This window comes from Mus pahari, chromosome 22 (assembly GCF_900095145.1).
Source record: "Mus pahari chromosome 22, PAHARI_EIJ_v1.1, whole genome shotgun sequence".
NCBI classification, from domain to species: Eukaryota; Metazoa; Chordata; class Mammalia; order Rodentia; family Muridae; genus Mus; species Mus pahari.
Window position 1 is genome coordinate 30,060,368 of NC_034611.1, and position 16,931 is coordinate 30,077,298.

General features: G+C 41.5%; 1 protein-coding gene and 1 non-coding gene across 6 annotated transcripts in view; both read left to right on the forward strand.

The window, feature by feature from the left end:
• Fbxl4 (F-box and leucine rich repeat protein 4) overlaps positions 1-16,931 on the forward strand; it is a 75,452-nt gene that overhangs the window by 33,719 nt on the left and 24,802 nt on the right. For all 5 annotated transcript variants that reach the window (XM_021222162.1, XM_029533424.1, XM_029533427.1 and 2 more), the window contains 2 exons: positions 619-863; positions 14,462-14,675. In XM_021222162.1, the coding sequence (XP_021077821.1) occupies positions 619-863; positions 14,462-14,675 (459 nt within the window). The remainder of the gene's footprint in view (positions 1-618; positions 864-14,461; positions 14,676-16,931) is intronic.
• On the forward strand, positions 7,096-7,228 carry LOC115063039. Its single transcript, XR_003842922.1, has one exon. It is a non-coding gene; the product is annotated as a small nucleolar RNA SNORA17 (small nucleolar RNA).

The following is a 16,931-nucleotide window of genomic DNA, read 5'->3' on the forward strand; positions in this document are numbered from 1 at the left end:
CATGGTTGTGGGGAGCTGCATTCAGTTGGATCTGTCTTTCCCCTGCTTTCCTGGACTTCTGAATCAGCTTGCTTCCTGCTTCCTGGAGAGCCCCTGTGCTTGAGAACACAAAGCATGCTGGGTCACTGTAATTTGAATCCTCATTCCTTTCAGGGAATCCAAGTGATGCTCCAGTAACTGCCATCCTCACCACTAGACTCTCCACCTGCTCCACCCTCACCTAGAAGTGGCACTTGCCTGGAAGGCATATACTTGCATGTCTCCAGTGAAACTGTGCTTAGCTTCTCCTACTTACTGATGCCTCTAGAACTCAGAGTTCTGGCTTTTATAAAATCTTGTCTATGAAAGTTTTTATTATTTCAACAGTGACCAGTGTGTATATCTTTGTGCTATATAAAAATGAGAATTTGAGCAATTCTTAAATGCCATGTGATCTAATGTATGTGTTAGATAATGTGGTAAATGTTGATTTATCTGCTTAGTGAAGATGATGTTTGAAGCAGTTTTACTGCTCTTTATTAGCCCACATTCTGTGTGTGTGTATGTGTGTGTGTGTGTGTGTGTTTAAAGCAATATTGTCCTTCACTGTTGATGATCTTGGCTTTCTGTTTTATATAGCTCATTCAACTGATTCTGAATCATCTTTCACTACCAGACCTGTGTAGATTAGCACAGACCTGCAGGCTCCTCCACCAGCATTGCTGTGACCCTCTACAGTATATCCACCTCAACCTGCAGCCATACTGGGCCAGGCTAGATGACACTTCACTGGACTTCCTACAGGCTCGCTGTGCTCTTGTCCAGTGGCTTAATCTGTCTTGGACTGGCAACAGAGGGTTCATCTCCGTATCAGGATTTAGCAGGTAGGCACAAAACCTTGTTGCAGTTTTTTAATCAACAGACTAGATTTGTATATAAGAATGTTCACAGTACAATTTTTAAACTGTATTTGTATATTTTATAAAAATAAAAAGATTGATATTTATAAAAATGAAGAAGTGCTAACCATCCTCTTCAGCTAAACTTCCTAATGATGTAAGGGCCAGCTGTATTCTTTACTTCTTATTTAAATCCCAAGTGACTTTCAACCGAACTGCTTTTTTTCTTTCTCATATTTTCAGCACAGATGATTAACACATTTAAAAAACTATTTCCAAATCAAAATCTACCTCTCTAATGTGATTTGTCAGAAATGGAAAACAATTTATTACAGAACATTTTTAATTAAATCTTAATTACATGTGCAATACATCACCCAAATTTAGAAGCTCATTTAAGCTAATTATGTTGAAAATGAAATTGCATGCTAAATAGAGGACGATGCTTGCAGACCTGCCCAGGTGTTTCTGCTCCATTCTATTTAAGCATTTAGTTTCCTTACTATTAAATGTCACCTGTTAAACATTTGAAAGCTTGCAAAAGTGCATATTCATTTAGTAAGGCCATAGTAATTTTTCTTAGGATACAAACAGGTGCTTTTCTCTTAACTTGTATGATCTTGTATGTGTTATGTGACTCCTTCATTTTTATAAAGTCAAACATGGAGTGGAAACTTTATTTTAAATTAATAAATGCTCCTTTATCTGGCATGGATCTGTATAATCCCAGCTTTTTTTTTTTAATTACTATTGTTTTCATTCTGTTTTGAGACAAGATCTTGCTAAGTAACCCTGGTGGCCCTGAAATTGCGTTGTAGCCCAGGTAGAAATCTGTCTTGGGAGTTCCTGCTTCAGCTTCCTAAGCAGCTGGGATTGCAGGGATGTGATGCAAGGGCCTTTCACGTGTGTGGCAGGAAGGCAGCATAGGCAAGGAAAAGGTAACATAGTGGGCTTAGGCTTTGTGGGTTAAATTGTGTTGGGCAAGAGGAACACTGCTTCCTGTGACTCAGTCCATGTGAGAAAGAGGGAAGAGAGAAAGCGAGATAGGCTTCACTTCTGAGGCCACCTCTGAGACCCTCCACCACCCTTCCAAATTACTCCGCAGCCCAGGTTTCTGCATTGGGATGCTTGACTTCCGGTGAAGCCTTAGTCCAATGCTAGTTCTCTCTGCTTCAGCAACATTCCACTTGCAAATTGTTCTCACTAAGACCAGTGAGAGCTGAGACTACCCATGGCTGTTTTGAGCATGCATTGTTGACCATAAACTAAGGAAAACAGTATGAGACAGACAGTGATGTCAGTAAATGTTGGTTTATGTTATAAAGGTCTAGCTCTTGCCTCACTGATTTGCACTAGAGAAATTAATTTTCTATTTTTTTAAAACTAGGAATTTAGGGTTTGGCAAGATGGCACAGTGGATAAGGGCACTTGCTGCCCAAGCTGACAACTCCCTTGGATCCCTGGGATCCACAAGATAGAGGTTGTCCTCTGATCTTCCAGGGTGCCAGGGTGCGCATGCACCCACATGTATGGACACTGATGGTAAATAGGTGTAATAGAAACAACATTAATTGGGGCCTGTTTTCACCCTATGAATCAAGGCATGGTAGCAGGAATTGTCAACCATGCCTTGGAGGTTATTTGTGATGTCCAAGTTAACCCTTTGTTCTGTGGAGAAGAAAAACTATGAAGATAAAAAGTGACAGGTGGCATCTCGTGACCGTGGAAACTAAGGAAGACAGTGGTGGTGAGGTCTGACTTTGGCACAGTGATGTCTGTGACCATAACAGCTTTGAGTGTACTCTGTAAACTTTATATTAAACAAGTTTCTAAAAACTCTGTAGCTTGAATACAAAAGAGAAGAGGGGTTGTGAGGAGAAATCCCAGCAGTCTGTTCTGTGAGACTGGCAGTGGATAAGGCCTTGGGTGTCAGTCAGAGCTCCAGCTTTGTCAGTTGCAGTTCTGCTCTGGCTTCCAGGTCACCTGGATTCCTTGCTCTGCCGCCATCTGCATGATCATAGATGTAATATATCCGTTGTCGTTAGCCAAATTTTACTGTGGTGGTTTAGCCTGTCAAACCACACATTTCTTGCTAGCATCCCTTTCCACCACAGCCACCGTTCACATTTAGAAGTGTATTTAAATACAAAGAGAAAGGGTTCTTAAGGGCATGCTGGAGTTTTGTCTGCTGATTGCTTTGGGTTCTTTGACTTGACTGAAGTGACAGTCATTATGACTCGGAGGCAGCCTTCTCAAAATAAACAATAAATATGCATGACTTGATTATTAATGAATCATCTATGAATAAGTGGTGGTCTATTTATACACATTAGTCTGAAGATTTCTTTATATAATATTTCAAAGCAGAAAAGCACATTTTACAGTAGCAGCCACCGGTGAGCCGTGCTGGATGAGGATTTGAGAAGAAGCTTGTTCTGCTTTTGTGGCCTAAAAACCTTATCTGTGTAAGTTAGAACTGGGTAGATTTTAAAGAGTGCTTTAGGGACTTTTGTCATAAGAACAGAGAAATTGGTTAAATTGAAATAAAGAATTTAATCAGTTATTAAAACCTACTCTAGTCTCAAATTTATGAGTACTGCCCATGTATACCATTACCTGTTAAAATCAATTCTATCTAATTCTCCTTTGCTTATGCACCCCTGTCTCTTAGATCTTGTGTGTTCACTTGCCTCCCTGCCTGTTTGTGTTTTAAATTGTATCATAATATGCTGTTTAAAACCCTAGCTCCATTTTAGCAGTACTGTCTTTCTTTCAGTGGGTGCTGCTGTGCTCTGATACTCCCCCCTCGGTGCAGGATTTTACCCCTCATATTCATTTTGTCAGGAAGCATTTTGGGTGCTTTTTAGATTCAAGGACTTTGTCATTTATTGCCTTGGTTGATTTCTTGTTGCTAAGATAAAATACACTTTTGAGGAAAGGGGGTTATTTTGTTTCACATTTTCAGAGGGGCACAGTCTGTCTGTGGCAGTAGATGGGGAAGGCATGGTAGCAGTGGGAGAGGCTGGCTGTATATCCACAGTGAGGAAGTAGAGAGAGTACAAACCAGAGACATAAAAAGCTCTGTCCCCTTGCTCCCCAGCACAAGGCCAGTGGCCCACGACCTGCAGGGAAGCTCCATGCCCTAAAGGTTATACAGCCTTCCACAACAGCACCGCCAGGCTTCTCATAGCAGCAGACCTAGCACAGGAGTCTTTATCTAGGCTCATAAAACTCTTAGGGAGACCTTGGAAGGAACAGACGGGATGTCTCCATCAGCTCCCAGCACCTCAGGACTTAGGGAACCCCATAGAAGAGGAGTGCAAGAGCCACAGGGAATGGACAGGACCTTCGGGGTTCTTCACTGGTCCTCTGCGCATATTTTCTAGCTTCTGTTTGTGTTTACATGGCATTCCTGAGTTTGTGAACGAGGGGGTCTTTGTTCTTGTACCTTCTCTTGCACTCTTATCCTTTTATTGATTTGCCTTGTCCTACCTTTCATGTGATGGTTTTTGTTTTATCTTATTATATACTGTATTGTTATGTTTTGTTGTTACCTCTTAGAAATTGGTTCTTTTCTAATGAGAGAGAGAAAGAGAATGGATCCGGGTGGGGGGGGGGGAAGCTGGGGAAGAACTTGGAGGAGTAGAGAGGGGAAACTGCCATCAGGATATATTATATGAGAAAAGAGTATTTTTAATAAAAGGGGAAATTTTGAAATGAAGTTCTAAAAAAGGGTAAGTAAAACCCTCAATATCAAGTAATAGTAGATAAGAATTCACAATGTAGAACAAACAGGCTGGAGGAAATAAGTTATTCTCCTCCCAAGTGACCCATCTCATGATTGAAATGAATAACTAGTTGATCAATGAAAAATAACCATGTAACTGCATGAAATAAAACTTCCACGAGGCGCATTAAGAAATGATTCATGTATGGTCAGTCGAGTCTGTTTCTACTGCCTTTATGAGATCAATATATTATGTAAAGTTGGGAAGAGGGAACGTGAGCGTATTGATTAGATAGCCTGCTCAGAGTGAAAATATGCATATCTGAGCCTTGGAGGGAGGAAAATCAAAAGCAACGTGGCAGTGTAAGGGGGGCCATGCCTTTATTGTGCTTTCTGACTCTCTCATCCAGGTCAGCTTGAAGACTTCCTGTTTGTTAGTGATGAGGTTTGGGCTGACTAGTTTGACACTCCTCTGTAAATTCTTTAGAGGAAAAGTTTTCCATGATGGCAGCAAAGAAAGAAAAGAAATGCCCAGTTATTCTAACTCAGATATGAGAAGGAAATCTAGATAAAAGTGCTTTGCCCCTTAGCAAAGATCTCAAGGAAGTAAGACCAAAGCTTCTAGTTCTAAGACTTCATTTATTTCTGTGAAGTCACTTTTCTAATCTGCGCAACATTTAAAAATTATTAAATCAAAAATGGGATTTTTAATTCATTGAAAGTCAGCATTCATTTTTAGATTGCTAACTTATAAATGACTTACCATAACTGCTTGTATACTCAAAATGAAGTAACAGTGTTAATTTGTCCAATTTGGGGGAAATAGTTTGATCCCATGCACAGAAACGTACCTTTGCTTACTAAAGCTTATTTTTAGATTGGGTCTGCACACTGAGAAGGGAAGTGAACACAAGCTTCCATGCCTAGCCCTGAAGCTGTCTCCGGCTGACAGGTGCCGGCAAGGGAGAAGCTCATTTCCTCACTGGAGTTTCCCTGGGTATACAGACCACTCCTAGGGACAGGCTCCATGTCCAGCAGTAGAGGGCCAACACAAAAGTAAACTCAACACTAGTTGTTTTTTTTTAACCTTACAGGTCTTTTGTTTAGATATCATGGTTTCTGATTTTGTGCTTTTATGGGATTTGTGTGTGAGTGAAAGTGTGTGTCTGTGGATATATATGCATCTTGGGCTCTTTGACTCTTTTTTTCTGTTTGTTTTCCTATGAGGGTGAGAAAGAAAAGGTCTGGATTTGGGTGGGTGGAGAGTGGAGGCTCTGGGAGGAGTTGAAGGAGGGGAAATTGATCAGAATATATCATATGAAAAAGTCTATCTTCAATAAAAAGGTGAAATGTGAAGCAGTTTTTTTAATTGGAAGATTTACTCAACTGCTTTCTTTTTTTTTATAAGCAGATATTTTTTATTTGCAATTACATCAAAACAGTAAAATTCTTTCGAGTAACTTAACCAAGAAGGTAAAGAAGCTATATGCTGAAATTTAAGACATCGGCGGAAGAAATACAAAAAGACACAAATAAATGGAAGGACAGACCACGTTCAGATATATCACTGTTAAAATGTTCATACTACAGAACCAAAGGGGGATATTCAGTATGATGTCTATTCAAATTCCAGTAACATTATCTACCAGAATAGGAAAACAATTCCCATATTTACATAAGATAGGATGAAAAGAGATCACAAGAGCCAAAGTGATTTTGAGAAAGGATAACAAAGCTAGAAAGTTATTACACTTTTTTTCAATCTAAATTCCAAATATCTGTATACAAAAGCATATGAAACAGATACATGTACCAGTGTTACTCAATTTAGACCCTAGAAAGCAATGAATAGGTTTATGGAATACACTTCTTTCACAAGAAGACCAAGGATAAACATTGGTAAAGACATGACCCTTCAATAAGTGGTTTGGAGAAAATATACTTTCACTGAAAAGGGATGATACTCAGCTGCTTTCTAAACACCACATGCATTTCTTACTTGTTTTGCTGCTGTGGCAGAATACCCTGCTAAAAGCCCCTTCCAGAAGGAAGGGGACAGTGTGTCATGGCAGGGAAGGCATGGCAGCAGGGTGTGACGCAGGCGGTCACGTTGTTGCTGCAGTCAGGAAGCCCAGGAGAGAATGCTGGTTTGCAGTGAACTTTCTCTTCTGTATTCAGACCAGGACCCCAGCCCATAGAACAGTGCTGTCATCAGTCTTTCCACCTCTACTAACCTAATCTAGATAATTCTCCACACACCTGCCAGAGGCTAATGTAATTTGTTATTCCTCTCAGACATTCCCAGAAACTAACATAGTCTAGATAATCTCTCATGTACATACCTAGGTGATTCTAGATCTATAAAGCAAATAGATAATACAAACCATCATTCTATATGTAATGCTAGGGACTGTATGTGCCAAGGATCTGTTGCAGTTGCTGAAAAATATGAAGAAGCATACAGAATTCATTATAAAATGTTAGTCAATACCTTCTCCTAGAGGCATTTGTAGATGTGGCTGCTAGGTCACATGTGCGTCAGTGGATGACTGAGAAGAGAGAGGCCATGTCTATGCTCAGTGTTCTGACCTTTGAACATCTGAATAATTAGTAAGCTAACATTCCCTGGAAAAAAGCAAGTCTGAGCCGACCATCAGTCTGGTGTCAGGAGGCCTGGACAGGAAGCTAGCCTGAGATGACCACCAGTCCGGCACCAGACATGCCCGGACAGGCTCCTAGGATGGAGAGCAGGATGGAGACTAGAAGATGTCTGCATGGTTCCGAAGGCCCTGCCCAGGAGTGAGCCCAAGACACATGACCCTTGCAAGGGGCCACTCAGGCATGCCTTACCACTTCTCTCTGGAGTGGTGGTGTGAACAAGGAAGAAACCTCCTTCCCTCTTACCCCCTCATCACCTGCCGTAGGTGGGAGACCTGGCCCTGGGGTCATTCATGAGAGAAGGAAAACTCACCCTGCATCTAGCCTGGAAAGCGTAGTCGAGCTGACCCCAGATGCGGTGGTTGCAGGTGAGCATTACCAAGGATGTGAGCGTGGAAGAGCTGGCCCTGCCTCTTGTCTGTAGCACGGTAGTGTCAGGGAGGGAGAGATTCCCCTCCCCCTCCCTTTTGCCCTCATCACTGGTCAAGGTGGGAGAGCTGGCTTGGAACAGGAGAGCAGGCTTGTCCCTCACCTGCTGCAGCACTTGGAAGAGCAGACTGTCTCACTCGGGCAGCACAGTGGAGCTGGTTCTGGATAGTGGAGTTGCAGATGTGCCTGCACTAAGGGCCTGAGCCCGGGAGATCCAGCCCTGCCACTCGTCTGCTGGGAGGTAGAGTGGACAGGGAGAGACAGCCTTCTCCCGTCCTCACCCCTCTCTATGGCATGTAGTAGAACTGGTCCTGGGGTCATGGGATGGGAGAAGTGGCCATGTCTCTTACCATCTGCAACACTCTGGAAAATGGGCCCTGCACCTTTCCTGGGCACAGGATAGGGCTAGCCCTGGTTGTGGGGGTTGCTGGTTAGTCAACCCCAAGGGTGTGAGAGTGTGAGAACATGAGATCCAGCACTCTGACCAGCTCACATAGCTCTCAGGCCTAGGTCTAGAACTTTGAATTAGCCTATCCCAACATCTACTCCACAGGTGAACTGATAGTGGGCATGAAGCATCCTGCCCTATAGATTCGAAAGTACAGGATCCCAATGACACAGGGCAACAACCAGATATTCAAGAGGAGTCCCTATGAGGATCCAGTATTGATAGGGTAGCAGAAGCCAGAGGCCTCGTACCATACCAATGAGTCATTGCAGTGAACATGTACAAGCAAAGAGGTGTAGACAGAGCATATACTGCAGGGCACACTGTGATATGCTACAGCTTCTACAATGAGATATTTTTTTCTCTGGGGGGAGGTTGCAAGGGTAGGTATAAAGGGAGGGGAAGATGAGTGGAATTGGGGCGCATGGTGCGAAATTCACAAAGAACCAATAAAATGTTTAAAATGCTAATAAATAAATAAATTGTATTTAGAAAACCAGTGGGAAACAGATTATGTGAGAATTGCATGTGAGTTATTGGAAGTTTGTCACCACTCAGCAATGCCACCTTTGAAGTGGAACTAGAACCTAGCTGTCACCATGTTTGGTACTCCCCTGGGAATTCAGTGGGAAGGCCACTCTTCCTCAAGAACTGGAGGGTGTCCTGATGGTGCTCTGTTCTTGCTCCTGTGCCTCAAAGTTCAGTTACAGAGAAACCAGTGCAGTCTTGGCGTGACACAGGTGTGATATCACTCCTCTGCTCAAAGCTACTGAAACCAGGGCATCATTCTCTTCCAAAATGAAAGCCAGAGCCTTCATTGTGACAAGGGAAGTGTTACATGTTCTCTGACTTACTGATTGCCCCTTGCCCTGTGCCTCCTGCATCAGTTTCTGCCCCAGCCAGTGCCCTTGCCCTTCTCTTTGATTGGAATGTCCCTTCCTTTGATGCCTGCTTTAGTTACCTCCTCAAGGAAGGTTCGAACCTTCCCTACCCACTTGCCAAGACTTCTCTGGCCGTGTTTGGTTGCCCTGCTTTGCTTCTATCTTACCCTCGACATTTTCTCACTCACTAACGCACTGTTCGCTTTACTTGGCATTTTCTCACTCACTGAAACACTGTTCGTTTTACTCGACATTTTCTCACTCACTAACACACGGTTCGTTTTACTTGACTTTTCTCACTCACTAACACACTATTTGCTTTACTCGACATTTTCTCACTCACTAACACACTATTCGCTTTACTCGACATTTTCTCACTCACTAACACACTGTTTGTTTTACTCGGCATTTTCTCACTCACTAACGCACTGTTCGTTTTACTCAACATTTTCTCACTCACTAACACACTATTCACTTTACTTGTTTCTAGTCCCATCTCACTAAAATGTAAGTCTGCTTTACGAAAGTGCGGACCGTGTTTTATCCATGGTAACTCCCAGTGTCCCCTCATGTCATGGTGGAAATTCAATAAGTATCTACTGAATGAATCAATGTACTGGATGAAGACTGAAGCTCAAGTAATATAATTAGCAGAGGAAACAGACCTATAGGAGATCCAGATCAGGAAGTCACGGGAGAAGCGTCTGAGTCTTAAGGAAGAAACGTCACAGACAATGACACTAATAAGAGAGGCTATTTGAATTTAGAGTTTAAAAGGAATGGGTGACTTTAGGAAGAGCTGAAAACGATTACAGAAGATGAGCAAGTCATGCGTAAATGTGGGCCCCTAGGACTAATCAGGAACAGCCACATTTTTTTGTTTGTTTGTTTAAAAGTGAGAGGTACTGGCAAGATGGTTCAATCAGATAAAAGTTCTAGCTGCACTATCTCAATTAATTGATTTCCATCCCCAGAACCAGCAAAAAGGCAGAAAGAAAATTGACTCTATAAAATCGCCTTCTGAATACACACACATGCACACAAATTTCTCAAAGACTAAAACTTTGCTCGCCAATGTATAACTTATATTTTTAATGTTTGTGGGGTGCTTCCATCTTTCCGAACTGTTTTCATATAGTTGGTGTTCAAAACCATGAGGCAATATGGTGGGTGCTGTTCAAGTCTGCCTTTGATAGCAGAGAAAATGCTGAGATGTGGGTATGGGATTTGAATAAAAATGGCACCCGTAGAGTCCTATATTTGAATGCTTGGTCATTAGGGAATCCTACTTGACAGGATTAGGAAGTGTGGCCTTGTCGGAGGAAGTGTGTGTGGTGGTTTGAATATGTTTGGCCCATGGAAAATGGCCCTATTAGGAGGTGTGGCCTTGTTAGAATAGAATTGGCTTTGTTGGAGGAAGTGAGTCCTTGTGTAGGCAGGCTTTGATGTCTCCTAGTGCTCAAGCTCCTCCCAGTGGGGTAAAGAACCTCCTCCTGGATGCATTCAGATTAAGATACTGAACTCTGCAGCACCACGTCTGCCTGCACAATTCCATGCTTCTCACCATGGTGACAATGGACTGAACCTCTGAAAATGTAAGCCAGCCCCAATTAAATGTTTGCCTTTATAAGAGTTGACCTGGTCATGGTGTCTCTTCACCTCAGTAAAACCCAAAGGAAGACAAAAGTTGGTACCAGGGGCCGGGTTATTGCTATGATAGGCCGGGCGATGCTTTTGTTTAGAGAAATATGGATTTTGGGAAGCAATGGAATTCTTTAAATGCCATCCTAGTATGAATATGGAAGACATTGGTGCTGAGGGTGATACGAACTCCGGGGACCTGGCTTCTCCTGGTTTCCGAGGAGAAGAATTTTAGTGTGTTGCTTAGAGGTCATTTTTGTGATAATTTGGTGAAGACTAGGTCTCTTTTTATCATTGTCCTAAGAGTCTATTTATATTTGTTGTATTCACAAAGGAAGTCTCAAAAAAGCCCAGTTTAGACTTTGTCCTGCGGTTTACTCTTAGGAGGAACATTTTGACCAAGTGTAGCAAGCTTAGAAAGGAAAAAATACAAAATGTACAGTTCAAAGAGGAAGTAGGGTGGGGCTTAGTCCTGCGTTTAAGGATATTAAATGCAATGAAGGGAGTCATGATCTCTGGGCAAGATCCAACCCAGCTAACCTTATTGTTTATGCATTTATAGTTAAACAAGTGATAGTTATATCATGTTAGGCTTTATTATGACCTGGTTATTGTTTCCATTTAGACATAAGGATATATGACTGTGTGTCAGATTGACGGGGGATAGATTGTGATGACTATTGGCAGTTGTCAACTTGATTTTATCTGGAATGAACTGCAACCCAGACCTTGTGAAAATCTTGTGGAAAGGTAAAGAAAAGCTCCTATGTCCAGGTGAGGTAGTACATGTCTCTAATTCCAGCACTCAGAAGACAGACACATGTAAATCTCTGAATTCAAGGTCAGGCCACAGAGCAAGTTTCAGGACAGCCAAGCTTAGGTAGCGAAGGAGCTGAAAAACAGAAAGCTGGTGATCATATCAAGGAGGGCAGCATGTTCCAGCCCCAGCAAGCAGCAGAACTTGGCAGCTTCAGCCATGTGACTCTTGCTTTAGAGTCAAGAATAGAAGGTGTTACTGGGACAGTTGATGCTGGTTAGCTGGAGCTAAGAAATTAGCAGTGATTCAGAAGAGAACAGCAATACTCAGGTGGAATCTGAGAAGTATTTTCTGAGAACACAAAAAAGCTATGTTCCAGAGACAGATCTTTTGCTGGCAGCTAGTCTTGGCAATATTTGAAAGTCACTTAAGTAGTACTTGTTTTGAAGGCATGAAAGGGTCATGGAAAGGCTTGGCACTGTGAGAGGCCAGGAAAGGCCCTTGATGAAGGTGTAGCCTCATTTGCAGGTTGAAGGGGTCAAAGAAGTTGAGGCTTGGCACCATGAAGAGAGCCTCCGAGAGGCTATTGGTAAAGCCTAGTTGCAATGGAAGACTTGAGATGCCAGTACCACAGCATGACTACTGGGAGCAGCAGCACCAATGGAGTGGAGAGCCGAGAGTGCTACAGAGGGCAGAACTGGAGACGTGACCTAAGCCCTTTGGAGGATCCCAGAAGATCATGTAGAGATCCCAGATATTGGAACAAGAATCTGTGAGGTTGCCTTGGAGATCCCAAGATGTTAGAAATATTAGAGCCATGAACTATCTGCCAAGGAAAACTGCTAACAAGGAATGGAGCCAGCCCAAGAGAAATAAGTGTGTTGCAGTCATCAAAGCTGAAAGGAGTTGGACATCAGACATGGAGATTCAGGGTTTTGAGTTTGCCCTGATGATCTTGCTTTGGTCTAGTATTTCCTCGCTATGACATCTTGGAACAGTAATGTATATCCTGTGCCATGATATGTTGGAAGTATGTGATTTGGTTTTTGCTTTTGATTTTACAGGCAATTACAGTTAAGAGACTGCCTGAATCTCAGAAGAGACTTTGAACTTGGACTTTTAACACTAGACTATGGGGACGTTTGACGTTAAACTAAATGTGTTTTTCATTATGCTATGTCTAGGTATTATCCCCATAGACTCATGTGTTTGAACAAGCCTCTGGGGACTAGGGAGTGGAAAGTGGTGGTCGGAATATGCTTCACCCATGTGATACAGCCTTGTTGGAATGAGTGTGCTACTGTGTAGGCCGGCTTTGAGGTCTCTTAGACTTAAGCTCCACCCAGTGGAGAAGAGAGCCTCCTCCAGACTGTGTTCAGATCAAGATGTAGAACTCTCAGGTCCTCCTCCAGCACCACGTCTGCTTGTACAATGCCGTGCTTCTCAGCATGACGATAACAGACCGAACCTCTGAACCTATAAGCCATTCCCAATTCAATATTTGCATTTATAAGAGTTCACTTGGTCATGGTGTCTTTTCACAGCAATAAAACCCTAACCAACCTTGTAACTATGTTACTAGGAAGTGGGCTTTAAGGTTTCAGAGGTCAAATCTAATCCTCATGGTTTGTTCTCTTCCTGCTGCCTATTGATCTAGATGTAAAACTTTCACCTACCTCTTTCACCATCATGTCTGTCTGCATCCCACCATGCTTCCTGTCATGATGTTAATGGGTTTGACTAAACCTCTGAATTTGTAAGCCAGCCCCAACTCAACATTTTCCTTTGTGAATTGCTATGGTCATGGTATCTCTTCACAGAAAACAGAACATGACTAAGACAATGGGTAAATAGTTTCCCCTGCCCTAGAACATTAATAGAAAAGAGTAGAACAGGGAACTCTATAGTTGATGGTTAGTTTCATGTCCTTCTTTTAAACTTTGAGTTATATGATTTAGTTCAATTTTATTTTAAATGTGTATTTGGTAGGTTCTTAGATAACCTAGGAAAAAGTTTTGATGGAAGTTAAGAGTGTTAAGGTTGTTTGCATGTCAAGGAAGAATAAGCACAGACCAGGGTTAATGGGTACATGTGTGAGGGTCCAGCTTACTCAGTTGATAAAGTTTCATAAATTTACATACTTTCAGATCACACGAACACTTAGAGTACTTTCTATGACAGCTATGAGCAAACAGTTTAATCCCAGTTATCATTCAACAAGATAAATAAATCAATAAGTATTCTGATGAAATACTTTATTTCTTTATCTTTTTTTATTTCTGTGTATTTATGGGAAGCTGCAGTTGGGTATTTTATATTAATTCTGGCACCAAGCAGTCCAATTACTAAGTGGCAACAGCTACAGAGAACATAACACAACAGTACAGTTGTTATGTTTATTTATATGAATATAATATATGTACATACATACACACACATATATATATACATACGCACACACACACATATATATACATATACACACATATATATACACACATATATACACACACATATATATGTGTGTATATATATATATATATATATATATATATATATATATATATATCTCCTAAGCTAGCCTAGATATTTTCCAGACTAAGAAGCCAATCAGACCTGTTTCAGAATCTCTTAATTAAACCTGTCATTTTGTATACTGTATATAAAGTATATTACCCCATTCTGAATGGGCATTGTTAAGAGAGTGATGTATACTGAGAGACTAGGGTTTTATGTTTTAGATTTTACAACTCCAAAATGAATTGCAGGTAAGCAGAACTATCTCCTCCGCCATCTTAATTTCTACTTGATATTAGCTGAGTCTGTACCATGTTAATCCATGTGAATTCATTTTTCTTCTCAGCTTGATTTATTTGAGTTAGCCAGGAACATTTCAGCATGCACCAAGAACCCAGTGAATCAAGTTATGTATTTTCTTTAGTAGAAATCTGTTCTCTTAACTGTGTCTGTGATACAGTTTCAAAGTTTTTACAAAGGTATCATTTGATTGTATAAAATTTCCATGGATTACTGTTTCCACAGGTTTCTAAAGGTGTGTGGATCTGAGTTAGTACGCCTTGAGTTATCCTGCAGCCACTTTCTTAATGACACTTGCTTGGAGGTTATTTCTGAAATGTGCCCAAATCTACAAGACTTAAATCTCTCATCCTGTGATAAACTCCCACCTCAGGCTTTTGGCCACATCGCCAAGTTATGCAGCCTCAAGAGGCTTGTTCTCTATCGGACAAAAGTAGAGGTAAGAATAACTCATTTCTGTTTTTCTTAAGGAGACATCTGGCTGAATAGTTCGTTGCTTTCAAATATTACTGTGATTTCTCATTTTAAAGCAGAGGTGATGGCGTCATGTGGACACTCCAAAATCATTAAAGCATCCTTAGTCACTTCAGAGTGAAAAACTTTTAAATGATGTTCCTGATCCCTGAGAAAGAAATGTGTAGGGGTGGGACAGTGAGCCAAGTGCTGGCAGAGAGTGACTTAGTGGAAGGAGTGGGGAAGCTGCTGGCATGCAGGAGGATGTTCACTTGAAGTAGGAGGAAGCGAAGTGCATGGTATTAGAAGTGGACATGGAGGTAAAATAATTAGTGGTACCATAGTACCCAGGTTTCATGTTCACAAAGCGGATCTGTCATGTGTGTGCTTACTTTTCTCACATACATCTGTAGGACATATTTCAATGTTAGTATGTGTTAGTACCTAACTTTTCATTAACTGTATACTGTGTGTTGTACTACAGTCTACTCACCATTCCCTTAACGATCACTATAGTGGGATTTCTTGGACCTGCCAGCAGAAGAATAATGATATAGAGGCTTATTAATATTTATATAGCTCAGGCCTAGCTTAGAGTACCTCTTAGCTAGCTCATTGAACTTCATTAACCAGTCTCTTCTAGTCCATGTCTGCCATGTGGCCCCTTACCTCGCTTTCACCCCTGGCCTGCAGTAGCCCTCCTGCCAACCCAAGCTCATGGTCTGGAAGGGGAGGTCGCACTTGCACACGCGTACCGCACTCTGCCTGCTGCTAGTGTCTGGGCCTATCTGAGAGACTGAGGTTGTTAGGAAGCCAATTCTAGCTCTGGGAAGCACCCGTTCCTCGCCTTCCTTCCAGAACTGTTCTCTAGGCCTAAACTCAGATTTACTGCCCCACGCTGGGGGCCAATATTTCTGGCTTTCTACAAACGTGTCAGCTATGTTAATAAAGACACAGAGTCTCTTGTATATTTAAAAAGCGTAGGCCTTTAGCTTGGACTGCAGCTTCTCTAACCTGTGTCCTGCCATAGCCTGATCTACCTCTCTGCTCAGGTCCATGCCTATCCACCTCTGCGCCTCCTTGCTGGTCCCTGCCTCTTGACTTTCCTCCCTTTGTCCCTTTCTCTTGGCTAGGAAGTGCACCTTCCGATTCTGGTCCAGCTGTTGCCCAGGTCTTTATTAAAGCCAACCAGAGAAGGTCTTAGGCAGATGAGAAAGAACAGAGACACCTTAACTCAGTCACGCCAGCAGATCATGATTTTATTTTCTATGTTCATTTTATAAAATGTCTGACTCATGACAGTCTTCTGTAGAGAGTTTCCACTTGCATAATCTTGTTACTGTGGGACAGCGATACCTCAGGATTAAAGAAGGGCTGCAAAGATCCTGTTTCTCCATCCTTTCTCCTCCAGACATGTAGTTCAACATTCTTACTTAATTCCAACTCAGGGCTCTGTCCATCTCCTTGTCTGCACTGTTTTCTCAGCATATTGCATTTCTTAATAATTAACAGTGGTCTTGTTCATTTTAAGCTTTAAAAGATGGCTCCTTGAATAGTGGTTAAAATGAAGTCTCTCCTGATTTGCACCTCTTACTTGCACACAGTTTTATTGACTTTTAAACATTCATACTAAGCTCTAGCATAATCATTATTTTCCTTTTTGTATTGTTCCTTCATATTAGGATATACAATTTTATATAAGTGGTGAATAATGTCTTTCTTTTTCATTGCCCTCTTTCTAGGTTCTAGAATAGAATCTGGTCAGGATATGACATGAGTAAATATTTTCTAAGTGAATGAATTCAATAAAAAAACTGAGTTACATTTCTTAAAATGCTACACCAATGACTTTCTCACAGTAATAGACCTTTACAGATCTTAAATGTTTTTTAGTTCCGGGTGTTCAGCATCTTAGTATTTCAGTTTCCCCCTCTAAGATAAAAATACAGGTCTCATTGGGTCATTATGGTGACTAAATTATATGTATTTTATTTAGGCAGTTCCTAGAGCAATATAAGCAACTGATAAAGGTTGTAATAACATTGTTACAACTGTTTTGTAGGATAGTGTTTTACTGTGAAGGGAAAGGAGAGGGTGATTTCAGCCGATTTCTTTCCAGTCAGGCTGCAGACACCTACCTACCTACCTTCCTTTCTTTCTTTCTTTCTTTCTTTCTTTCTTTCTTTCTTTCTTTCTTTCTTTCTTTCTTTCTTTCTTTCTTTCTTTCTTTCTTTCTTTCTTT